The 27,731-nt window shown below is 44.9% G+C and overlaps 1 protein-coding gene across 1 annotated transcript; it reads left to right on the forward strand.

Moving 5' to 3' along the window:
- The first annotated feature begins 6,543 nt into the window (after positions 1-6,543).
- Positions 6,544-13,341, forward strand: LOC122946529 (olfactomedin-like). Its single transcript, XM_044306227.1, has 5 exons — positions 6,544-6,591; positions 10,402-10,554; positions 10,917-11,132; positions 11,215-11,365; positions 12,518-13,341. Exons 1-5 carry the CDS (start codon positions 6,544-6,546, stop codon positions 13,339-13,341), a joined length of 1,392 nt encoding a protein of 463 aa, XP_044162162.1.
- The last annotated feature ends 14,390 nt before the right edge of the window (positions 13,342-27,731 follow it).

Consider the following 27,731-nt stretch of genomic DNA (forward strand, 5'->3'; position numbering starts at 1 on the left):
GTTGTGTTTGGTATTGCATCTCACACCCACTCACTTCTATGGAGCTGAGCTGCGCCTAGGCGATGAACGCGTTGGCACTAGGCCTAGGGAAAGCAGCGAGACAGATGTTCAGCAGGTGACCCGGGTGTCCGACCACCACTGATCAGATACTGATGACCTATCCAGAGGAGTCTTTACGTCTCGGAAAACCTCTTTATGGAAGGAAGTTATTGAAGGAAATACAAGCTAGCTGTCAATCACGGATAGGACAACCCGCTGGACTCGAGCATAAAAGAGCAGAGATGTTAATGAAGGAAATACAAGCTATACTGAATCGTTCCTTCAAAATCAATCTGCTCAGTTCCTCCTGCTCTATAACCTGCCGCCTGCAGACACCGGGGGTCAGTGGGACAGGCTCCCTTTGAAGAAGGATTCAGGGTCACCTTAATTGCATGAAAAGCATGAAAAGAAGGGAGATTAACAAGGACTGAGCCCATAGAGTTCTAGAACCAATGCAAGGACATTTCCTTATTTACATTGTTTTCTATGTGCACCCCTGAACCTATTCACTAACACTGGCCACGTATCCCTGGCTACAGGTCACATTGTATCGTTTATAGTAATTGAATATCTACCAATACATGGTGTTTGCACCACGCGCTTCAAAAAAATACCGACTTCATTGGCAATTTACAATGCATGGGCTACCAAGTAAATGGATATAATCGTTTAGCGATATCGGGCTTCCTGAAGTGTGCTGACATACTCAGTACTGCTGTATATTAAGTATGGTCATGTATTTGGAGAAGGAGAATGTGCATCTAGATTTATAGGATTTGCAATGTCAGATATTCATTGCACTCTGCGTAATATTGTGAAAATCAACTACATTTGAGACTTTGGTAAATCTTTTAATGTATAGACAAAAAAGCATACAAACATACGCACATGTATTTTCACCACACAGCAATGAATGTACTGTAAGGGCTCATGCACCTCATGTTTTGCGGTCCGTAAATTGTGGAACCTGCAAAACACAGATACCGGCCGGTATAGAACGGAACAGCTGGCCCCTAATAGAACAGTCCTATCCTTGTCCGTAATGCGGGCAATAATAGAACATGTTCTATTTTATTGCGGAACGGACATAGAATGCGCATGGAGTCATTTCCGCTTTTTTTGCAACCGCATTGAAGTGAATGGCTCTATATACGGACAGCAAAAAAAAACTGAATGGACACAGAAAAAAAAAAATGTTTGTGTCCATGAGCCCTAAATCTGGCTCTATACTGAATCTATAGCTCACCTACCAAAAGCCTTGTTTTCCTGAGACCGTCCCAGGAACCTGAACATATAGGGATCGGGCCTATTCAAACTAGCATGAATATGGTATCTCTTGTATTACTGAATTAAACAAAGACGTGGTTAAACAGCCCCACAAACAACATCTTGTGTTACTTTTGTCAGTCCTCCAGCATAATTAGACAACTGGATGATACCAGATGGGGGATGTCCTTATACAGTCCGACATTGTGCGATCGGTGCTAACAGTGCCAAACTGTGTATGGACATGCCATTTTGACAACAAAAAAGAAAAAGTTAATACTTCATTCTCAATGAATTCATACATTTCTAGGAGGAATAACAGAGGAATGTCAGATCGCAGTTATAAGAAAAAATGCCCCAGAATTGTTATTTCATGGGGAATACTAGTAGTTGCTAAAACAAACTTGTCAGGAGAGATGACAGATCTGTCACCATTGACCAACCCCCACCATGGACTACTATAATGGCTAGATAGCAGAGAAGACACTGATTCACAATATATTTTATCATTCTAGCCATTGCACTAAAGTACTTAGGGGGAACTACTTCAACCTGCTGTGTCTCAGGCTACAGCGCAGCTAGAGCTGCAATACAGGTTTTGCTTAAAAGAGGTTTTCTAAGATTTTTATATTCATCACCTAGGTGATAGGTCATCCCTATCTTATCTGTGTGCATCCAGCTCCCAGCACCCCCACCGATCAGCTGTTTGAAGAGGCCACAGCACTCCGGTGGGCTGCGGCCTCTTCTTAGGCCAGTGACGTCATGTACATCAGTCACATGGTCTAAACTGATGGAAATAGCTTTAAAAATGACCTACATCACATCTCTAGCTGCAATGCAGTCTGAGATAGAGCCTTCGCTAGCAAGGTCCTATCTAAGATGTCCTTGGCGAGACAAGGACCCTGTGATTTTTTTTTTTTACTGGAAGTTCAGCAGAGAAACATCATCCAACCTCTGGAAGTAGAAAATCAACTTCATACCCATCTTCCACTGTGCCTTCAATAACATGGCTGCCTGCAAGATGAAGGAAAGAATAATCTATGGTACGTTCCTTTGCCTTCTTTGCTATAAACCTGGTACAATGCACAGTAATACTGAGTATTTCTGCACACTTCCAGCCATGTTGTATGTAACAAATCTAGATAACTTTCTGATAAGAACCATCTAGAGTTAGGAATAAGAAAAATTAGCAATTTCACCAACTTGGATTTGGTTGGAAGTGATAGGAAATACTCAGAATAACTATGACATTATACAAATACATTCTGCAAAAAAAAAAATTACATTCATTCTTGGAAACTGCTTAAACTGTTAAAACTGTACGTAATTAATACAGAGGCAGAGGCAATCATATTGGTCTCAGAAGACCACACACAATAAAAGGGCATAAAGGGATTTTCTATTTTTTTTATTTTTTTATCTGCCCCAAAGCCAGTGGGTCTGGAGAAATCCATACTCACATGGCCCTTATATAAGTTCTACTTCCTATAAATAGAAGAAGCCTGTGAGTCCTCCTTCATTAGATTACTCATAGAGAATGCCTATGAGTCCTGCTTCCCCCGCCCACTAATAGAGAAAGCCTGTGAGTCCTGTCAATCATTGTATCTATGAGTGGGAGGAAGTAGGACTCACAGGCTTTCTCTATGAGTGTAGAAGGGAAGCAGAACTCACAGGCTTTCTCTATGAACAAACGGGTCAAGAAGGAGTCACATGCTTTTTCTATGAGTGGATGGTGGAAGCAAGACTCACAGGCTTTCTTTTTGAGTGTATGGGGAGCAGGACTCACATGCTTTTTTTTGTATGACTGGGCAATGGAAGCAGGACTCCCTGACTTTCTATATAAATGGGCAGTGGAGGCAGGACTCACAGGCTCTCTCTATGAGATTTTGGGACTCATGACTCATGGACTTTCTCTATTAGTGAGTGGAGGATGCATGACACTAGCATTCTCTATGGTTGGCGGAAGCAGGACTCAGGCTTCTTCTATGAGTGGGCTTTCTATATGAGTGATTGAGGGAAGCAGGACTCACAGGCTTTTTCCATGATTGGTTGTGGGAAGCAGGACTTACAGGGTTTCTCTATGAGTGGGCGGGGGAAGCAGGACTCACAGGCTTTTTCCATGATTGGTTGTGGGAAGCAGGACTTACAGGGTTTCTCTATGAGTGGGTGGAGGAAGCAGGACTCACAGGTTTTTCTATGAATGGTTGTGGGAAGCAGGACTTACAGGGTTTCTCTATGAGTGGGCGGGGGAAGCAGGACTCACAGGCTTTTTCTATGAATGGGCAGGGATAGGACTTACAGGCTTTTTCTATGAATGGGCAGGGATAGGACTCACATGCTTTCTCTATAAGTGGGTGGGGGAAGCAGGACTCATAGGTTGTGTTATGAGTTTGGTTGCAGTTAAACTGCATTTACATTGAAGTATTAATTAAAATCATAGAAAACAATATATCTCTGGGTTCAGCTTCCCCCACGCTATGCAGCCCTCACATAGGAGACCTGAAAGATTCACTTTAGGCCTCATGCACACGACCGTTGTGTGCATCCGTGGCCGTTGTGCCGTTTTCCGTTTTTTTTCACGGACCCATTGACTTTCAATGGGTCCGTGGAAAAATCGGAAAATGCACCGTTTTGCAGCCGAGGCCGTGATCCGTGTATCCTGTCCTGTCCGTCAAAAAAATATGACCTGTCCTATTTTTTTGACGGACAACGGTTCACGGACCCATTCAAGTCAATGGGTCCGTGAAAGAACACGGATGCACACAAGATTGGCATCCGTGTCCGTGATCCGTGGCCGTAGGTTGCTTTCATACAGACGGATCCGAAGATCCGTCTGCATAAAAGCTTTTTCTGATCTAAGTTTTCACTTCGTGAAAACTCATTTCCGACAGTATATTCTAACACAGAAGCGTTCCCATGGTGATGGGGACACTTCTAGTTAGAATACACTGCAAACTTTGTACAAGACTGCCCCCTGCTGCCTGGCAGCACCCGATCTCTTACAGGGGGATATGATAGCACAATTAACCCCTTCAGGTGCGGCACCTAAAGGGGTTAATTGTACTATCATATTCCCCTGTAAGAGATCAGGGCTGCCAGGCAGCAGGGGGCAGACCCCCCCCCTCCCCAGTTTGAATATCGTTGGTGGCACAGTGTGCGCCCACCATCGCCCCCCCTCCCTCCCTCTATTGTAATAAATCGTTGGTGCCGTGGCACAGTGTGCCCCCACCATCGCCCCCCCCCCCTCCCTCTCTCTATTGTATTAAATCGTTGGTGGCACAGTGTGCCCCCACCATCGCCCCCCCCCCTCCCTCCCTCTATTGTATTAAATCGTTGGTGGCACAGTGTGCCAACAACCATCGCCCCCCCCCTCCCTCTATAGCAGTAACATTGGTGGCAGTGTGCGGTCTCCCATTCCCCCCCCCCCCATCATTGGTGGCAGCGGAGTTCCGATCGGAGTCCCAGTTTAATCGCTGGGGCTCCGATCGGTAACCATGGCAACCAGGAAGCTACTGCAGCCCTGGTTGCCATGGTTACTTAGCAATAGTACAACAGTAGAAGATTCATACTTACCTGCTTGCTGCTGCGATGTCTGTGAACGGCCGGGAGCTCCTCCTACTGGTAAGTGACAGTTCTTTAGCAATGCGCCGCACAGACCTTTCACTTACCAGTAGGTGGAGCTCCCGGCCGGACACAGACATTGCAGCAGCAAGCAGGTAAGTATGAATCTTCTACTGTTGTACTATTGCTAAGTAACCATGGCAACCAGGGCTGCAGTAGCGTCCTGGTTGCCATGGTTACCGATCGGAGCCCCAGCGATTAAACTGGGACTCCGATCGGAACTCCGCTGCCACCAATGATGGGGGGGGGGGAATGGGAGACCGCACACTGCCACCATGTTACTGCTATAGAGGGAGGGGGGGGGGGCGATGGTGGTTGGCACACTGTGCCACCAACGATTTAATACAATAGAGGGAGGGAGGGGGGGGCGATGGTGGGCGCACACTGTGCCACCAACGATATTCAAACTGGGGAGGGGGGGGGGTCTGCCCCCTGCTGCCTGGCAGCCCTGATCTCTTACAGGGGAATATGATAGTACAATTAACCCCTTTAGGTGCCGCACCTGAAGGGGTTAATTGTGCTATCATATCCCCCTGTAAGAGATCGGGTGCTGCCAGGCAGCAGGGGGCAGTCTTGTACAAAGTTTGTAGTGTATTCTAACCTGAAGCGTCCCCATCACCATGGGAACGCCTCTGTGTTAGAATATACTGTCGGATCTGAGGTTCACGAAGTAGCTCATATCCGACAGTATATTCTAACATAGAGGCGTTCCCATGGTGATGGGGACGCTTCAAGTTAAAATATACCATCGGATTGGAGAAAACTCCAGACTTTACATTGAAAGTCAATGGGGACGGATCCGTTTGAAATGGCACCATATTGTGTCAACATCAAACGGATCCGTCCCCACTGACTTGCATTGTAATTCAGGACGGATCCGTTTGGCTCCGCACGGCCAGGCGGACACCAAAACGACTTTTTTTTCATGTCCGTGGATCCTCCAAAAATCAAGGAAGACCCACGGACGAAAAAACGGTCACGGATCACGGACCCACGGACCCCGTTTTTGCGGACCGTGAAAAAAAACTGTCGTGTGCATGAGGCCTAAATGAGACACTCAACCCTATAGCCTATTCATAGAAGAAATCAGTGAGCATTTCAAGAACTACATACACAAATATAAATCTGAAAATATGGGTGACAAAGATGCTAAATGGTCTTAAAATCAAAGATGGGGCTACCAATTTGTTTGCAATCCTCTACATAATTTTCCTTTTCTTCTCTTTCCTACATGCAGAGAATTGGCCATCAAGACTCCAACAATACTAAGCAGTCTGTGGGCTGGAAAATTTCATTCGATAAACTGCCGTTGGCAATAAGACATAAGGCTTTAATGTGAACTGAAATAATAACTATTTTGTATCTTTCTTTCTCTTTTTCTTTCAACCTCTTTCTATATTAGCATTTTTGTATTTATGCTGTTCCAGGTGGATGATAAAAAAATAAAAATAAAATCAGGTCAGAAACAATCAAAAATAACAAAGAAGCATTACTCACCTTCACCAATCCCCCATTGCTGCTATTCTGATACTGCCCCTGCTCCTAGACTGAACATACAAGTTTAGTGGACTGCTCACTCTCAAGCAGTTTCCTATGTATTTAGCCCAGGACTAGGAAATGAAGAGCAATGGAGACCAGAACAGCAGCGGCGGGGGATCAGTGAGGGTGAGTAATGTTTTTTTTTTTATTATTATTCCTTTAAAGACCATTTTTTTATTCTTCTGTAAAACCCCATTTAAAAACATACTGGAAAAATGAGAGATTGTTCTTAAATTTCTGAAAAGTTAATTCAAAAAGAGACAACCTATATGGCGGCCTTGTCTATAGTCACATTAGTAGAAATGGTGGCTCATTTTAATATACTGTATCATAAAAACTGAAATACAGGAAAAAAAATCTTTGTGGTGTAAAACAAAAAAAAAAACTGAAATTCTGCCATAGTTTTTTGTGTTTTGTTTCAATGGCATTCATTGTGCTATAAAAATGACACATTACTTTTTTATGCGGGTCGATGCGATTACAGCGATACTAAATTTATATTGTTTATCTTTTGTTTACTACTTTTAAAAAAATACTAAAAATTTAAACCTTTTAAAAATTGGGACTGTATATTCTGACACCCATAACTGTCTATAGAGCTGTGTGACAGAGTTTGGCGCACATACGACTTTTTGATCACTTTTTATTCAATTTTTTTCGGTGGACAGGGTGACTGGCAATTTGGGCATTTAAAAAAAAATTCTGTTACGTTTACAGTGTAGTATAAATATATTTTTTTATCGTTTTGGAAATTTTCAGACGTGGCGATACCAGTTATGTTTATTTTTTTAAATTGATCATTTACTTTTATATATACAACTGGCAAAGGGGGTGATTTGACATTTTTGAAAGCTTTTGCTTTTTCTATAATTTTAAAAAACATTTTTTCTTTTTTTTACTTTTCTTTTTGATCCTTGGATCACGTATACTATAAACTGCAATAGTTTAGTATCGCAGTCTATGATGATTCTGGTGTAATCCTATTAAACCCTGCCACGGGGCAGAGCTTAGTAGGAAGTTACAATGGGTGGCCTGGGACCCTTCACAAGGCCCCAGGGTACCATGACAAACAATTGGCACCCCATAATTTCTCCAAAGGGTCAAAAAGGGTCCTATCCCTCTGACTAACTGCTCAGATGATATGGTTGCAATAAACTGCATTGTCTGATTGGCCTAATTGTCTGTGATCGGAGTTATCTCCAATCCCTAACACTGCCCATGGGTGTCAACAGTGTAATACAGTTGTAACCCTCTGGTTATGGTGCAAGCTCAACCCCTGGGCCAGTGCATTATTTCAACTCCCAACATCCACCAGGGCAGATGGCAGGAAGGGCTTATTACATGCTGTGTTTTGCAGAATCTTTTTTCGGGCAGCCATAGAATAAAATTACTAAATTCCTGCAACCACAACGGGAGCTTACTGGATACATATTTGCACAGCTGCCATTATATGGATACCAATGAAAGCATTTTCTTTATATAAAACGTATTTATGGCTAAAAACTTTTTTTGGGGGAAGTAGGGTTTGATTCAATATTTTGCACGAATTGGCTTCTGCAGCTTCTATTCATTCCAGTGCATAGCAGGCTGCAGTATGCCATTCACAGTAAATATCCATAAGAGGGGTGAAGTAGCCAAATAGTGAACATTTTTTAATAAAAACCTATTGCAAAATGGTTTTTAACCAAAAATAAATGCATTGAAGTATAGAAATTGGCACCAAAAGGTCTCCATAACCTTTGAAGTCAATGATTGCAAACTAAACACATATGCGGCAGCTGGCAAGCTCCCTTGTGGAAGATCTCCCCTATTTCAGGAGATCCAAGGACAATCTGGGAAAGCAGACTATTTTCCCACAGCACCCAGTCTGTCCCAGTGGACTAGAACAATATCTTTCAATTCCAGTTCAAGTGCTTTTATCCTTTCCAGTCTATTACAGTCTCCTCCACTTCATATTAACCCATTGTATCACTCAGTCCTCCGTGTTACATCCTTCCGCAGACATTACCTGATGAAAAGGTTCCATAAAACTAACAGCAATGTTCACAATGCTACGGATTCGGTACAGGGTGGTGAGACATCCTGGGAAGAGAATGAAGACAAAGTAAAGCAATGCTATTATTGGCTGGTGAGAAGGTCACAGATCAAAAATGCAATAGCAATGAAATGGTTACCCATCATTTTACATTTTACCGCTATACAATTTACTGATTCTGAATTATGGCTTGTATTATGCTCCAGAGCTGCATTCACCATTCTGCTGGCTGTTCCTGAGTTCACAGGCTGTCATCCATGGTGCTGCACCGGATGAGTTTCCAGAATACTGTTTATTACCTTGTGCAAAGGCTACACAAACTTTACTGACCCTTAAAGGGTTGTCCTCGTCCATATTCCCAATTGGTGCATATAAACATAATATAGGGGGAACAGAGAACCACTAAAGCAGCAGCTCTTGCTGTGGTGGTCTTAGGCTTTTCATGTATTACATGGTAGGCTATTTATTTGAGGGGCTGCATGTAATACTGCATTTCCCCTGTAGTGGCCGCTGTAGGGGAAGTAGTCACCTAACAGCATAACATCTTGTCAGAATCCACTGATTGATGGGGTTTCGGGTGCAGGATTTGTGCCATAGACTGGGCTGTGTCAGCCCAGGGGGGTATCTTTGGTAAGACAAATCCTATAATAGAAGGGGACACTGGGTTGGAGAAGTAAGACGGCATATATAGATAGAAATGAGCTAGAAGAAATATAAGAAAAACCTTTGTTTTATGTAGATCATATTCAAAGTGGTGTTGTATGGGAATACACATTCAAAGGGCTGTGCAGGATTAAAAAGCCGGGTCTGTTTACCTAAAAACAGCGCCACCCATGTCTAAAGGCTTTGTTTAGTATTGCAGCCCAACTGCATTCACTTTATTGGCAATGAGCTGCAATATCAGTAACAGACCTCAGACAAAAGTGATGCTGTTCCTGGACACAATGGCTGTCACAATTCGCCTCTGCTATGTCTGTATGTATAGTACATATATAAATATATATATAGTCAATCATTTCTTGTATCTGTATATCTTGTATATGTAGTGTGCAATGTATTACCAAATATGAATAAAATTACAATATGCCGTACTGTGTGCTTGATATCATCTATTATTTATCCCATCTAATATCTATTGAGTATCTATTTATCTGTTTCATTTCCATCGATCTAATATCTATCTATCTATCTATCTATCTATTTCATATCTAAGTATCCAATTATCTCATTTCTATCTATCCATCTGTCGTGTATCTCATATCTATATCTATCCATCTACTTAATTTCTATCTCTCATATCTACCTATGTTTCATATCTATGTATCTATCTCATTATCTATCGATCTATCTAATTTCCATCTATCCATCTAATTATCTATCTCTATAATCTATATCTAATTTCTATCCATCCATCTTTCTGTGTATCTCATATCCATCTATTTCATATCTATGTATCTATCTAATGATCTCATTTCTATCTAATTATCTATCTTATTTCTGTCTAATTATCTATCTAATTTATCTCATCTATCGTCCCACTGATGGGATATAGATGACCTAGCTTGAGGATATATATCATCTAGATTCTCTACATCTAGACACCTATAACCTTACTCCAAACAATTGAACGTCGATCGGCTGGTATATCGTCGATCGGTGCTTGCTGGGGGCTGAAATTGCCTGTGAAAAAGGACCCTTAGAGAGAGGCGCATCAAACTGAGACTATCAAATCATATATTGGAGATATTACCATGTGGAGGTTCAATACAACTCAATGGAAGAGAAATCAATACATTTCTATGAATATGTGCCATACTGAGTTTCAGATGATCTTTGATGTTCCATTATGCTACAGTCTTTAGATTTATTTAATGGAAACCTCTGTCTACCTTTACTTCCAGGTGGCTCGAAATTTTACAGGGAAGGTAAATGGAGGGGACCACTGTGTATGTGAAGTTCTACTACCAGATAGCTCCTTCCCAGCCATGAGAGTGGGCAACCTAGAGGATGAAACTCAACAACTGATCAACCGTGTGGAAGATGAAATGCAGAAGGTGAGCATAACCTTCTCTTATGGTGGTATTGCCCACTGATGTCTATAGTACAAAGGTCAAAGCAGTGTATATTTAGTGTCTGATCAAGTGTACCCACTGATAAACTGACAGTATATAACAATGATGGGCATACTGAATTCTCCACTCTGTGCCAATGTTCTTCATGGGAATACTGTGGGGAATAGCTAAAATATGGAGCCTGGAACTGCAACATGTCCCATTCATGAAGATTAGACACCCACCAAAGAAATGCCCTATCCTAAGGGTAGACAATCAATGTTATAGTACATGAGATGCGCTATAATTATATTGTCTAACCTGTAATGAGTACTACTAACCTTACCCTGTTTCATATTATACAGCTAGAAGAGCAAGACATCAGACTGGATGCCTATATGGAAAAACTCATTAACCTAACCAAGAGACTGGAAAAGTTGGAGCACATGCGTCCTGAAGGCCTAGTAGAAATTAACTTTGATGTCCTAAAGAAAGAGATCAAAGAGATGGAGATGGTCATCTCACAGCTGAGAGGCAGAGTCAACGGAAGTAACGCTCACGTGGAAGACCTGTATAAGGAGGTATGGTCCATCCTACATCGGTACGGTAGATCTTATCACATTGGATTCCAGGTGTAATTTCTTAATTAATTTGTACCTCTAGGTGAAGAATATCTCAAAGTCAGTTGGACAGCTGGAGACTCTTGACAAGAACAATGTCCTCAGAGCTCAGAGAGACATGGAGGTTCTGAAGAAACGTCTTGTAGATTGTGAGAAAACTATTAAGATGAAAGCTGCACCCATGGTACCACTTGGTGAGTTGGTCATCATGTCCTCAAAGTAAAATAAATACTGTGGGATAGGTCCTTAGGGTTCACATAGCAGGAATCTGAAAGCACAAAATACTCTCTCACAAGATTCTTTTCAGCCAGCATGGACGGAGCACAAACAGGGCTAGGACTCTATAGATATTCACATGATTAACAGACATGGCTAAATGTAGCACAGTTAAAGGGGCTATTCCTATTGTATCCTATTGAGAGGGCACTGCCTCCGACCGGAGAAGGAAAAGTTCAGTCTCCGGAAGCGTCAAAGCTTCTTTACTGTAAGAACTGTGAATCTGTGGAATAGACTTTCTCAGGACGTGGTCACAGTAGGAACAGTGGACAGTTTTAAAAAGAATTTAGATGAATTCTTAAAGTAAACAACATTAATGCTTATGAAAACGTGTAAAAATCTGAGTCTCAATTCCTTCTGGGATTCGCATCCCCACCTATCCCTTGGTTGAACTTGATGGACTTATGTCTTTTTTCAACTGTATTAACTATGTAACTATGTAACCCGTTTGGTAGATAAGGGCTTGATGGCAATCAGCTGATAGTTGCAGAATCCAGCAAAACATATTTCCTGCAGTGGCCACTGCAGGAGAAATGTGGTATTACATGTGCCCATTCAAATGTAATACATAGTCACCCTGAGTCCTCCAGGGTAGGGGCAGCTCTTTGCAACTATGGTTAAAGCAAGAATCTGACTCTTCTAGATAACCATATGGCTTAATAGGACATATGGACAATTTTATTTCATTAACGCTTACAACAAAGGACCACATTTCATGTATACGAGCATTGTATGCAGCTAAAACACCTAATCTCCTTAAAAAGCAATACATTTTAACCTGAAGAGCACCACCTTTCCTACGGAGATCCCCATATTCAAGGGCCCATTGTTCCTATGGCAAATCTGAACTTGCCAGTGATATCTTACTGAATCCAGGTGGTAGAGTATGTTGAGCCAATACCATAGAAAATGCTCTACATGTGACACTTACCATTGAATTGCATACTAACAATATCAGTGCTCCAGGTAAAGGATCCCAAGTGCAATGCAGTTATTGAAGATATGCCATATAAATCATATATCAATCCATCTGTCTATATCTAATAACAGAGTGATATTTTTCCCTCAAGGATTTTGTCAGCACCATGGCTTATCACTTATCGGCAAACCCAACCTTCTGCAACTTAACTGGAAGGGAGTCGCCTTCAAGTCTGGAGCATGGGGTAAGGATGCAGCATGGAACGCCACTAAGAAGTCCTTGTATTGGGTTGCTCCTCTTAATCCTGACGGCCGAATTCTAGAGTCCATACGTATTTATCCATCCTTGAATGATATACAGCTGTACAAGAACTCCATCGACCTGCCCCTCTCTGTGCTCATCAATAACAGATGGAATCATACTTTTGGAGGTCAGGGCGCAGGAGTGATTGTCTACAACGGCAATCTGTACTACAACTGCTTCAACAGTCATGACATGTGCAGAACAAACTTGAACAACGGGGTCTACCAAAGAAAAGCTCTACCCAATGCCGTGTTCAATAACCGCTACTCCTATTCTGGAGTCAGCTACCAAGACATGGACTTTGCTTCCGATGAGAAGGGTCTGTGGGTGATATACTGCACTGAAGCAAGTGCTGGAAAAATTGTGGTGGGTAAGGTCAATGTAGCCACCTTTACGGTGGAAAATTCCTGGACCACCACACTGAAGAAGACAGATGTGACCAACGCCTTCATGATATGCGGAGTCCTCTACGCCACTCGCTCTGTAAACAAAAAGACTGAGGAGATCTTCTACATGTTTGACACCAAGACTGGAAAGGGAGAGAAAATAAGCTTCATGATGGAGAAGATGTCAGAGAAGGTGCAAAGTCTGAGCTATAACGCAAATGAACGCAAGCTATACATGTATAATGATGCCTATCTGGTGCACTATGATGTTATCCTCAATCCTTGAGCTGTCTAGTATGTCTATTATCTCGCCTAATAGAGCTCTTATGTTCTCCTCTGAGTTCCTTTTGACTAAATGTCCTTTGATTGTAATCAATATCCTCAAATATCAAGGTCCATCATGGCTTATGAGATATGTTCTCAACCTCTCCTGTTACATAGACACAACACAGTAAGATCTTCTGCCTTCTGGCCTTCATCCATCAGACTGGTCAGCTAGGTTTCCTATAGCTATTAGTCACCTTCACAATGCATAACATACTACATGCACTCCTGTACCACAGGCATACATACTGTCAGCAGTATAACCTACCTTACTTCCATCATTTTACCCTTGTCTTGTCTCTTTAAATTGTTCTTCTGCCTTGTCGTGTCTTTTCTCACCACCTTCTCAGACCTTTTGTAGGACTGCAGGGGGAAGGATGCCAAATGAGTCAGTCACTTTGATGTTTGTTCAAATGCAAATGATTTATAAGTGCATATGATAATAATATAATCAAAAACTGTGGATTTTCTGATTGCAAGTGAAAAATAAACTATATGAAAAGTGAATGTGGCCTGTCTCATTACAAAGTGCTTAGAGCTAGGTGACTACCCGCTGGCATAGTGTTCATATGTGGCTGATGATAATTTGATTACACCAGACGATTTGCTCAATACTTAGACATCGGATTATTATCAGTAGGGATGAGCGAATCGACTTTGGATGAAACATCCGAAGTCGATTCGCATAAAACGTTGTTCTAATACTGTACGGAGCAGGAGCTCCCTACAGTATTAGAATGTATTGGCTCCGATGAGCCGAAGTTATTGCTTTGCGAAGTCTCGTGGAAGTCTCGTGAGATTTCGCGCAATGGCTTCAAAAATTAATTTCTACTGTAAAAAAACATTTCCCGAACTTAGGTTTGGTTCCAAGTGGTATCTTGGAACCGAACCCGAGTTCGGTAAATGTTTTTTTACAGACTTCGCAAACCAATAACTTCGACTCATCGGAGCCAATACATTCTAATACTGTACGGAGCTCCTGCTCCATACAGTATTAGAACGAAGTTTTATGCGAATGGACCTCGGATGTTTTATCCGAAGTCAATTCGCACATCACTAATTATCAGTATAAATTCTCATTCACACGTCAGTGTTTGGTCAGTGATTTCCCTCAGTGATTGTGAGCCAAAACCAGGATTGGAGCCTCCACAGACATAAGGTATAAGGGAAAGATCTGCTCCTGTTCTGTGTTTAGAGCCGCGCCTGGTTTTGGCTCAAAATCACTAATGGAAATCACTGACAAAAACACTGACGTGTGAATGAGGCTTTAGGGGTCATTCAGACAACCGCAAAACACGGTTGCCACCCGTGTGCGTTTCGCAATTTGCGGACAGAACAGGTGGCCCATTATAGAAATGCCTATTCTTGTCCGTGATTGTAGACAAGAATAGGACATGTTGTATATTTTTTGCGGGGCCGCGGAACGGAACAACGAATGCAGACAGCAGACGGTGTGCTATCCGCATCTTTTGCGGCCCCGTTGAAAGAAATGGGTCCGCACCGGTTCCGCAAATTTGTGGAACAGATGCGGACCCATTCATACGGTCATGTGAATGAGCCCTTAGGCTGAGTGCACATCACCGTTTAACTTTCCGTTCTTTTGATCCGTCAGAAAAAGAGAAAAAAAAAAACAGGATCCTTAAAAAAAAAACTATCCTGTTGCATCAGTTATGCATTGGATTGCATAGGATCCTGTAAAAAAAACGGATCCTCTTGCGTCAGTTGTCCTCAGTTTAAACCATTTCTGTCTGAAATCAGTTTTTTTACACGGGAAAAAAAAAATCTTGCATCCAGTACTTTTTTCCCGTCTAAAAAAAACGGATTTCAGACAGAAATGCCTCTAACGGATGACAACTCACGCAACAGGATCCGTTAAACGGATCCTATGCAATCCTATGCATAAATGAGGCAACAGGGTCTGTTTTTTTTTTTTTACACGATCCTGTTGTTTTTTTTGTTGTTTTTTTCTCTTCTTCTGATGGATCAGAAGAAAGGAAAGCTAAACGGTGATATGAACACAGCCTTAGAAATGTATTGATCCATATTAATCACTAAAATGGCTGTAATATCATAAAGCGATCACTAGTGGGCGACATACTTCACTTTTGGGAGAGTGTAGTCTTGATTCTTCCAAAAAGTTTTAGATGCTTTCCATAAAAATCCTCACAATTTTCTAGATCTCTGTGGACAAAAATCTGTCCAGGACATGAGGTGGACACATAACTGCTTGGCTTGTTACAGTAGCGTTAAAGTTATCAAAGCCAACTGCAAATAATGGCGCAATGTGCTAATAAATTTACATCATAACAATATTATATGACATATTCTGAGATACGGGCGAGGCTGCATCATGCCATCTATTTTTTTTAAGTTTCATAAAATATCCTCAAGGAGGCTGCAACAACAAAATGCTTTGGGGCGATCAATAGGGTTATACATTACAGGAGGCGTAGATTGTCACTGATTTTCCCGAAATGCAAAACCTATAGCCAGGGCCACCCCACTGACTTCAGGCCTTACAATATGACATCTCATTACAGAAGATCAACATACCCTCCTATAGATGTGTAATTATGCTATGTTATACATAAGTCCTGCCCTCGAATATCACACTCTTAAGAACTGACAGAGACCCCATGAACAGTGCCTTCTGGATGGCAATCAATAACAGTATCATCCAGCGTTCTCCCATGAAAAGTCCCAAAGAGCTCCTAATAACCGCTATACACAGACCTGAAGTGTCCAGTGCACCAAGAATGGTTCCAGCGTTCTCTCATGAATAGTCCCAAAGAGCCCCCAATAACCGAGAACCGCTATACACAGTCCTGGAGTGCCCAGTGCACCATGAGTGGTTCCAGCGTTCTCCCATGAATAGTTTCATGGAGCCCCCATAAATAGCATCAGCATGCCTCATGAATAGCTCCAGAGAGTCCTAGAAATAAAGCCAGAACATCCCATGAGTGGCATCAGAACCCCTCTGTTAGTAGAGCCAGAGGTTCCCCAGAAGTAAAGGGCATCTGTCAGCAGGCTGGGACTGGGCCACAGGGGTACAGATGAATCCCCCGGTGGGCCCCTGAGCAAGGTGGGCCTCTAGTCTCCCACCCCCTGCACAAGTGGCACATGACACATTAGACTTACTGCACTACATACATATACTCACTGTACAGCACCTCCACCAGCCTATGTTCATATAAAAAAAACTTTATAGATTAATAAAGAAACTCCCCAGATTATTATCCTAGACACGATCAGAGCTGAGGAGACTTCTAGGTATAGAGGAAAGCTACCAGTGTCCTCTTCTCCCCAGGACCTACCTTCTCAAAGCCGCTGCAGGGACCCCCATATTCAATCATCTGGCAGCATGTTGCGTTTGAAGGGGCTCACGAGCGGACCCGAACGCTTCCGTCCAGCCCTGATGCAGTCTGAATGGATGCGGATCCGCTCAGACTGCATCAGTCTGGCGGCGTTCAGCCTCCGCTCCGCTCAGCAGGCGGACACCTGAACGCTGCTTGCAGCGTTCGGGTGTCCGCCTGGCCGTGCGGAGGCGTGCGGATCCGTCCAGACTTACAATGTAAGTCAATGGGGACGGATCCGTTTAAAGATGCCACAATATGGCTCAATCTTCAAGCGGATCTGTCCCCCATTGACTTTCAATGTAAAAGTCTGGACGGATCCGCTCAGGCTAATTTCACACTTAGCTTTTTTTTGCCAATATAATGCAGACGGATCCGTTCTGAACGGAGCCACCGTCTGCATTAATATGATCGGATCCGTTCAGAACGGATCCGATCGAACGCTAGTGTGAAAGTAGCCTAAGAGAAGTGACAGATGACACAGAGTTTAAATTCCAGGTTGAATTAACCCTTTAGGATCAAATTGGCTGTCAAAAGAGATGTCACCGTTCATGTGGGAGACGGAGTGTGTTATATCTTGATCTTACTCTATATTGAGCCTGTGAGCCATGTGCATGAGGATGAGGGATGGCTACTGCTCGTCCCCCTACAGAATCATGGTTTCTGGGCAGCAGATGACTGTGAAGACCACGCGATCTGTTGCTCAGAAGCCATGAGATTGTAAGGCTACTTTCACACTAGCGGCATGACGGATCCGACAGGCTGTTCACCCTGTCGGATCCGTCCTGCCGTTATTTCGCCGGACCACCGTTCCGTCCCCATTGACTATAATGGGGACGGGGGTGGAGCTCCGGCGCAGCACGGCAGTGCATGGCGAAAGGCCGCCGGACTAAAAGTCCTGCATGTCCAACTTTTTAGTCCGGCGGCCTCTCACCGCAAATGTAGTGTACGGGAGAGTAATACCCCGTCACTACTGAAGGGTCACTTGGGTATTGTCGTTCCCCCTGTATTTATGGGGAGGTTGGTATAGAACATCTTGTCAATGTACTGTTATGTATTTTCCTGTTACTGTGAAACGTGCATGTGCAGGCCGGCTAGGGTGTTATTCTAGCTCTGAGTCACTAGAGGGAGCTAGGGAGCCCTAGTTTATATAAGGCCCAGTCAGGAAGGAGTAAGCAGTCAGACAGTGGGAAGAGGAGTCAGAGATGATCCTGTGTCTGAGAAAAGTCAAGGCTATGGGCCTGTGAGAGAAGAGCAGGCCTGAAGCCTGCCGACTAGGAGAGGGTAGTAAGCCCTGTAACCGGGTTCCGGATCCAAGGAAAAGGTTCCCCTCCTGAGTCACCATCCATTGTAGAGGAAACATCATAAGCACCAGCCAGGACACAGAATACCACAGAGGCCGATCAGATAAAGCAAGAGGTACTCAAGATAACAGAGGAGGTACTATATAAAGACAGCTTCAAGGGTACGCCAGCTATAGGGCATTAGACCTTGGAGGATAAGTCACATGTTCAGGACCAGTCAGGAATAGTGTGCAAGCCGCCTGTACTGCATCTCCTGTAATCTACACTCTGTAAAAACATTGCTAAGACCGGCCATTCTGTACTTCTAAGAACCACCTGTATTCATCTGTAAAACCAACTGTCTTTCATGGAACGGCGCTTCCAACTGCGTCCATGTATTATTATCGCTGATATTCAGTAAAGTTCCAGTTTTTGTTGGCTATCCTGTGCTTGCTTCATTCTTCTACAATACCATACACGGCGTGTCACCGTTTAATTGACACTGGCGTCACGAACTTTTAACTACCTGCCTGTTCCAGCATTCGCCCCGATTTGAAGACGACAGTGGATCCCAGGTTAGTGGTCAATCTGCACTACAAAGCCCAGCATACACTACTGACCCCCTGGGACACTGCATCGCTCTTTTTGGCGTCACGAACAGGATACGCATACTTCTGAAGTGCAGAGAAGTGTGAACTGTGTGCTTTAACTATTCCACCACCGTATTGCAAAGACTGTAACCTTTATTTCTAAATCTGTGGATTACAATTGTGCCTGGGAGGAATTGGAGGCGCTGTACTGTGTTGCGCTACCCCCAGAGAGAAAATCGCATTTGTGGACTGTGTTTTATTGGACTTTTCATCATCCTGCTTGCTGTCAGTGAATTGCAGCATCAGGACATCTAAAATGGCCGCCGATGCCATGAGGCTTTTTACTGCGCCATCACGATGTACAGAGGCGCGAATCTTTGGCGCCGAAACCCTCCAAGGAGAAGGAGGAGATTGTCCTGGAGCGCCACCCACCTTGAGAAGTGACGATGCGGCTGACTTCCCTGAAGAGTTACGCCTGGGAGGCGGGCCTCGGATGGAGGTAGACCGGCCCAGTGTGTGGGAGGAGCCAGTGTCGACTCTGCACCCAGTGAGAGAAGAGGAGAGAGAGAGGCTGGACAGCTGCCAGCGGGCAGAAGAATGCGCTGAGGCCCGACGTCTAGCAGCGGCTGCCACAGTTACCCAAGCAGCTACTATTACCGGACCTCCGGTAGCCCCGATGACCTGCACCAAGGCTGACATAGAGGCGCTACGCAAAAGAGTTTACTGGGTAGAGGACCTCGGGTACGCAGGATGCGTGCAGTGGATCCCGTTCCCCAGAACGAACGCAGAGGTAGAGGCAATGAAAGACAAGCCTCCCCCTTTAAAGATCGTCAAAGGAGATGGATTCCAGATATGGCCGGCCTTACCAGAACACTTGTTGCAAGATCCGTTCATCGACTCTTCATCAGAGGAAGAATATGACACTCGCCTGTGAGTAGGTTTTCTCATGTCTGTCTCCCTAATGGCCGTTTTGTCCCTCCTGTTCGCAAAGCTGGTGAGGCTTGCTGCCAGTTCTACACGGCCGGTGGCATTATGACTAAGTGAAATAGCCACTGTGAACCACAGCTCCCAGCCTGCCCATGTTGTTTGTGAGACATCCGGCCTGCTGCTAAAATCCCGGTTGTGCCTTTAGTTTGCACCATTTTACCCCTTTTTACCCCCATTTCAGGTTGAAAAGACATTTTTATGTCAGCATTATTTTAAAGGGTAAACAGGACTTGCCAGGATAACTTGGCCCTGGTATTGTCAGAGTCCTGTATTGTCATTTTATATATGTGCTGCTGACAGTATTTAATAACCGGTTTTTATTCACGTCTATGTGCCCAGAGATGGACTTCCTATGTGCAAGCCTCTGAGAGGTTGAGTTTATTATGGACTTATTTATTGTCATGGACTATCCTGGTTCTTTAAACATCTCGCTGTGCCAGGTCAGCGCCCCCGTTCCACTCACTATCCTGAGAAGAAGAGAACGACGCCCCTTGTCACCGCACTTCACCTTTGCCAATTGGGTCTGATAAGAGTGTAAATGACATATATGCATGCATGTGTCTTTCTCTATTTCAGGTCATGATTCCAGTTGGGCGGGCCCTGATGGAGTACGAGGTCGTACTCAGCTTAAAGCAGCGGGGTATGTAGTGTACGGGAGAGTAATACCCCGTCACTACTGAAGGGTCACTTGGGTATTGTCGTTCCCCCTGTATTTATGGGGAGGTTGGTATAGAACATCTTGTCAATGTACTGTTATGTATTTTCCTGTTACTGTGAAACGTGCATGTGCAGGCCGGCTAGGGTGTTATTCTAGCTCTGAGTCACTAGAGGGAGCTAGGGAGCCCTAGTTTATATAAGGCCCAGTCAGGAAGGAGTAAGCAGTCAGACAGTGGGAAGAGGAGTCAGAGATGATCCTGTGTCTGAGTAAAGTCAAGGCTATGGGCCTGTGAGAGAAGAGCAGGCCTGAAGCCTGCCGACTAGGAGAGGGTAGTAAGCCCTGTAACCGGGTTCCGGATCCAAGGAAAAGGTTCCCCTCCTGAGTCACCATCCATTGTAGAGGAAACATCATAAGCACCAGCCAGGACACAGAATACCACAGAGGCCGATCAGATAAAGCAAGAGGTACTCAAGATAACAGAGGAGGTACTATATAAAGACAGCTTCAAGGGTACGCCAGCTATAGGGCATTAGACCTTGGAGAATAAGTCACATGTTCAGGACCAGTCAGGAATAGTGTGCAAACCGCCTGTACTGCATCTCCTGTAATCAACACTCTGTAAAAACATTGCTAAGACCGGCCATTCTGTACTTCTAAGAACCACCTGTATTCATCTGTAAAACCAACTGTCTTTCATGGAACGGCGCTTCCAACTGCGTCCATGTATTATTATCGCTGATATTCAGTAAAGTTCCAGTTTTTGTTGGCTATCCTGTGCTTGCTTCATTCTTCTACAATACCATACACGGCGTGTCACCGTTTAATTGACACTGGCGTCACGAACTTTTAACTACCTGCCTGTTCCAGCATTCGCCCCGATTTGAAGACGACAGTGGATCCCAGGTTAGTGGTCAATCTGCACTACAAAGCCCAGCATACACTACTGACCCCCTGGGACACTGCACAAACTGCCGTGCTGGAGCTCCACCCCGTCCCCATTATAGTCAATGGGATCCGGGGACGGAGCGGTGGCAGGACGGATCCGACAGGGTGACAATCTCTCTTCAGGTTTATTAGAAAATCGTGCACAAATTGCACACTAGTTATTTTCCTGAGTGATGACTGTGGGGACTATTTTATTATCAGCCAGTGACTGTGTTACTGTAATACTGTTATCAATTCAGCACATAGCTTTCCCTGTGCATTCACATTTCACTTCACTTGGTTCCTTGTACTCCTGTCAGTGTCAGACTGTTGTCACTGTGGGTAACAATGCACAACAGACAACATTGCACACCACAGTGACAGCTTCTGACTCCTGTCCTGCGTCCTCCCGTCCGGCGTCAGCCTCAGCTTCCCTTCACTATCACTATAATAAATCACTCTTCCTGATCCTGACTCATTACTAATTAGAGAGCTGAAGAGCCGACTGCACTGAGTCAGCAGCAAGTGAATCGAATGTATAGCATCTGCGCATGCGCACCGGCACCTAGAGTCTTCGGTTCACTTGCGAGTCAGCTCAGCAGTCAGTGACTCAGCAAGTGAACCGAAGATCCAATTCATGAATCAGTTCATTTGAATGAGCTGATTCAAATGAATCGATTCACCTAAAAGATCTGAACTTCCCATCACTACTCCTTACTCACTAGCAAGCACGTCGGTCCGGCCGTCACGTGGAGAAGGGGGTGTGACTACCTGGTGAGTAGCGCCGCCGCGGCTGCACTGCAGGAGCAGCCTGCAGGCCCAGGACTGGAGTCTGGAGCTAATGGATTGGGTGGTGACTCACTCACACAGCCAGCCAGACCTGCCACTGCCGCGCCTGAGGGAGGAGGAGGTGTGGTAGGTAGCGCAGAGAGCGCATATTGACTTTATATTTAGATTTCATTTAATACCCCATTATAGTATTTATTATATTTAGGGGGGGCAGGGGGTTGGGGCCTCCAGGTCCAGCCAGGGTAAAGCTTGAACAGAAGGTGGAAATGCACTTTAATGCTCCTGGAAATGCCGCAAACTACATAATGGAGGGCAGTGTGGGGAAAAATTACTTAGTGGGGGGCAAAGTACATAATTGAGGGCAGTGTGGGGGGGCATATTACTTAAAGGGGTTTTGCACTTTGTTTAGCATCTGATCAGCGGGGGTCCAACACCCGGGACCCCCGCGATCAGCAGTTTGAGAAGGCAGCAGCGCCGCTGGCTCAGTGACGTCACGACTAGTATCAAATGGCCTGGGCGCGTCTAAGCTCCATTCAAGTAAACAGAGTTTAGCCCCGCACACGCTAGTTGATACTAGTCGTGACGTCACTGGGCCAGCGGTAAACAGTGAGAAGGCCGTGGAGCTGCTGGAGCGCCGCTGCCTTCTCAAACAGATGATTGGCGGGGATCCCGTGTGTCGGACCCCTGCTGATCAGATGCTGATGATCTATCCAGAGGATAGATCATCAGTTAAAACAAAGTTCAGAACCCCTTTAATGTGGGGGGCATATTACTTAATGTGGGGCAGTGTGGGGGGCATATTACTTAATGTGGGGCAGTGTGGGGGGGCATATTACTTAATGTGGGGCAGTGTGGGGGGCATATTACTTAATGTGGGGCAGTGTGGGGGGGCATATTACTTAATGTGGGGCAGTGTGGGGCATATTACTTAATGTGGGGCAGTGTGGGGGGGCATATTACTTAATGTGGGGCAGTGTGGGGGGGCATATTACTTAATGTGGGGCAGTGTGAGGGGGCATATTACTTAATGTGGGGCAGTGTGGGGGGCATATTACTTAATGTGGGGCAGTGTGGGGGGCATATTTTTTAATGTGGGGCAGTGTAGGGGGGCATATTACTTAATGTGGGGCAGTGTAGGGGGGCATATTACTTAATGTGGGGCAGTGTAGGGGGGCATATTACTTAATGTGGGGCAGTGTAGGGGGGCATATTACTTAATGTGGGGGGGCATATTCCGATCCCCCCCCAAAAAATTCCCCCCCCGTTGCCAATCTGTCTGCCTAGCCCCCCCCCCCACGTCAGCGGTTTGTTTACTATCCAAACCCCCCCCTTCCCCCCCCGAGTTACCGCTTGGGTCGTTCGGCAGGCTCAGTGAAGGGATGTCAGCGGCGCGGCGGCGGCAGGGCGGAGCTTGATGGACGTCCCCTACGTGACTCGTCCCAGGGGGGGTGACACCATTTTCTACCGCACCGGGTGACACCAGCCCTAGCAACGCCACTGCCCCCACATAGCAATTTTCCCACATAGCAATTACCCCACACTGTCCCCACATAGAAATTAACCCACACAGAAATTACCCCACATCTAGTAATTTGCCCCCACACTGCCCCATCTAGTAATTTGCCCCCACATAGTAGTCCCTCTCATAATAATTTGCCCCCACATAGTAATTTGTCCCCACATAGTATTCCCTCTCATAATAATTTGCCCCCACACAATAGTTTTCCCCACACTGCCCCCACATAGTAATTTGCCCCCACATAGTAAATTGCCCCCACATAGCAATTACCCCACACTGTCCCCACATAGAAATTACCCCACACTGTCCCCACATAGAAATTACCCCACACTGTCCCCACATAGCAATTACCCCACACTGTCCCCACAGGGCAATTTCCCCCACACTGCCCCCACACAATAGTTTCCCCCACATAGTAATTTGCCCCCACATAGTCCCCACATAGCAATTACCCCCACACAATAGTTTCCCCCACACTACCCCCAGATAGAAATTTGCCCCCACATAGTAGTCCCTCCCATAATAATTTGCCCCCACACAGCAATTTGCCCCCACACAATAGTTACCCCCACACTGCCCCATCTAGTAATTTGCCCCCACATAGTAGTCCCTCCCATAATAATTTGCCCCCATATAGTAATTTGCCCCCACATAGTATTCCCTCATAATAATTTGCCCCCACACTGCCCCATCTAGTAATTTGCCCCCACATAGTATTCCCTCCCATAATAATTTGGCCCCATACAGCCCCCACATTCCCCCCATGTAATCGATTTATCTTCCCTAATAGGTCCTCCTGTGTCCCCCCCCCAAGTAGGCAAATGAAATAAAAAAATAAAAAATGAACAAAAAATGAAAAAATAAATACTCACCTATGTCCAGGGCCAGGCGCTTGCTCGCAGAGGAAGGCGGGCGGGATGAGTCAGGCGCGTCACAGTGCTGCGTCCCGGCACAGGCGCGCGATGACGTCATCACGCACGCCTGCGCCGGGATTTCACTACCGCATAGGCCTCAGGCCTACAAGGCCTGAGGCCTATGCGGTGAATGCCGGTGATCGGCGACGGGACAGGGAGCTATGCGCTCCCGTGCCCCGCCGCAGTATGTGGGCGTTCGGGTCAGCGTTGGGCCCCCCAGCGCTGCTGGGCACGGGGCTGCCGACCCGAACGTCCCTATCGTCCCACTGGGCGCGGCAGTTGCAGAGAGAGCAGAGCCTCTAAGTGTAATGGTAACGCCCCCGTTGCTCTTAGAGGCTCATTTACATATATTAAAACTTCATTTTTCTCAGCAATGCGGGCACATATGAACATGGGATCAACACAGACGCCTTCAGCTGCCAAGTGCACATGTAACAGGTCAGACAGTGTCATAGGTGCAAATCTGCTGACAGATGCCCGGTGGTGTGAATGTGGGTATATTCCATATACAGTACAGACCAAAAGTTTGGACACACCTTCTCATTCAAAGAGTTTTCTTTATTTTCACAATTGACGTGGCATCCCTGTATACGGTTATCCCGAAGAAGCTAGGGATAGAAGCAGTGGGAAGCAGGATCAAAGAAGACCCCAAAATAGGAGATTTGCAGGGAAACTTCATCCTGGAATGCCTCAAATATTGTTTAGATTACAACTACTTTTGGTTTAGGGATTCCCACTACGTACAGTGCATCGGTACGGCGATGGGGGCGAAATTCGCCCCCAGTTTCGCTAATATTTTAATGGGGGCATGGGAGGAGAGAACTATCCTTCCCACACTAGGAGCGGACACCCCAGGGCGTAAGTTGACCCTCTAGAGGAGATACATCGACGACTGTCTCCTAGTGTGGGAAGGAGAGAAAGAGGGACTTGAGACCTTCATCCAACAATTAAACAACAATGATTGGAACTTGCGATTTGTGGGGGAGATCAGTAATGTCTCCATTAATTTTCTGGATTTATGTATACAGATAGAGGGGGGTCGATTTAAAACTAGCTCGTACTTTAAAGAGACAGATGTCAACTCATACATCGATATGAAGAGTTGCTATTACGGACCATGGCTCAAAAACATACCGAAGGGTCAGTTTAAAAGGATGGCCCGTAATTGCACAGTAGTGGAAGACTATAGGACACAATGTAAGGTACTAAAAGATAGATTCCTGGAAAGAGGTTATGATGAGGCGGGTCTTGAGATGTGTATACAAACGGTAGAGGAGGAAAAAAAGAAAGAAAATGAATGTAGGAAAGAAAAGGAAAGAAAGAATGAAAAGGATTATAGGTTCTCCTTTGTGTCAAAATATTGCTCGATGTCTGATAACATCAAAAAAGTGGTGAAAAAGAATTAGGGCATTTTAAAAAATGACCCAGTATTAGGAAAAGTCATACCTGACAATCCCTCCTTCATTTTTAGGAAAGCGGCTAGTATTAGAACAAAGCTTGTGCACAGTGCCATCCCTCCAGTAGGTGTAAAGCGAAAGAAGGAAGGGGGAAAATTCACATGGTGCGGGTTCTGTGCAGGGTGTAAGAATCGCAATACCAAAGGACGATTAAGGAACATTAACTGTATGATATCCAAGAAGAATGGAGGGGAGTTCCGTATAAAGGGAAACTGCTCATGTGAGAATGAGGGTGTTATATACGTGCTGGAGTGCCCTTGTGGGCTCCAGTACGTTGGTAGGACAGTAAGGAAGTTGAAGATAAGGATTCAAGAACACCTACGGAACATCAAGAAAGGGCTGATGACCCATAGCGTATCGGCTCACTTCAAGCTCAAACATGGGAAAGATTCACGGGGCTTGAAGTTTGCCGGAGTAGAAATCGTTAGGCCACACTGGCGAGGGGGGGACCCTCTGGCACAAATTAATAAAAAGGAAGTAGAATGGATCTACCAGTTGGGGACCCTGCAGCCACATAGAATTTGATTTGAAACCATGCATAGTGTAAACCATTTCTACGGGTGACGCTATTCGGCGAGCTCTTTACCTTCCCTCTTGAGGACCTTGAGCCACGTCATGGGGGAGTGAACGTTCAAGTGGGCGGTTGTGCCATGTGACGTGAGTGTCAGGGGGAGGAGGGGGGGTTGAGAGCACCTGAATGACGTGACCAGAAATGGGCGGTACTTAGGCGATAGCAGTATGAATCGCATGGATAACCGTGTGAAACTTGTGGGATTTGAGATATAGGCTGCATAAACTCAAAGGAGAATGAGGATCTTCAGGTGATATGTCGCGGGATAGAAATGTATTACTGTATAGTAGTAGTACTAGTGAAGTCTATTATGAAACAGAAATGCGGTAACCCGAAAGGGGATGTATTTTATTATTATATATTTTATAGATGTCCGGAATATGGAGAGATTTTCTCCCAGTGTAGAGGAAGGCTATTGTTTGGATTTTTGTATCTGTGTATTACTGTATTGTTGTATGATTTGAAACCGTTGCATATATGAATATGATCTAAATAAGTTTTGGGCTAACTCCGGCTCCTGTAATTTGGGAGGCCGGGCTATTTAAAGGGCCCCACTGCAGACATGCGCAGTTGTCGCCCCTGAGGAAGCCAGAGAGCGCAACCCGGGTCGGGCAGGAACGTGGCGGTTTTATTGTGTCAAATGCCTTTTGTTCATCAACTCTTGTGAGTAGAATAAAACCTTTTAACCAACTTGTGAGAGGGTGCTTCACTACTCTGCCAAATCTTCTTAATCCTGTAGAGGAGGCGGTCTGTGGGAGATCGGATCCCTTGGGAGAAGAGGAGAGAGGCTGGTGCCCTGCTTTATTCACCGGTAAACCGGAGAACATAGTCTCAAGCAGCGCGGTTCCAAATACCTTCATTACCTTCTTTATTTTCATGACTATGAAAATTGTAGATTCACACTGAAGGCATCAAAACTATGAATTAACACATGTGGAATTATATACATAACAAAAAAGTGTGAAACAACTGGAAATATGTCATATTCTAGGTTCTTCAAAGTAGCCACCTTTTGCTTTGATTACTGCTTTGCACACTCTTGGCATTCTCTTGATGAGCTTCAAGAGGTAGTCACCTGAAATGGTCTTCCAACAGTCTTGAAGGAGTTCCCAGAGATGCTTAGCACTTGTTGGCCCTTTTGCCTTCACTCTGCGGTCCAGCTCACCCCAAACCATCTCGATTGGGTTCAGGTCCGGTGACTGTAGAGGCCAGGTCATCTGGCGCAGCACCCCATCACTCTCCTTCATGGTCAAATAGCCCTTACACAGCCTGGAGGTGTGTTTGGGGTCATTGTCCTGTTGAAAAAT

The sequence above is a fragment of the Bufo gargarizans genome, chromosome 9 (assembly GCF_014858855.1).
Source record: "Bufo gargarizans isolate SCDJY-AF-19 chromosome 9, ASM1485885v1, whole genome shotgun sequence".
Lineage (NCBI taxonomy): Eukaryota > Metazoa > Chordata > Amphibia > Anura > Bufonidae > Bufo > Bufo gargarizans.

What these genes read in the sequence shown, in the direction of transcription:
- LOC122946529 (XM_044306227.1), top strand. Translation starts at nt 6,544, where the DNA reads ATGAAGAGCAATGGAGACCAGAACAGCAGCGGCGGGGGATCAGTGAGG. An exon ending in GCGGCGGGGGATCAGTGAGG is followed by an intron (nt 6,592 to 10,401) that starts GTGAGTAATGTT and finishes CTTTACTTCCAG; the next exon opens with GTGGCTCGAAATTTTACAGG. An exon ending in TGGAAGACCTGTATAAGGAG is followed by an intron (nt 11,133 to 11,214) that starts GTATGGTCCATC and finishes TTGTACCTCTAG; the next exon opens with GTGAAGAATATCTCAAAGTC.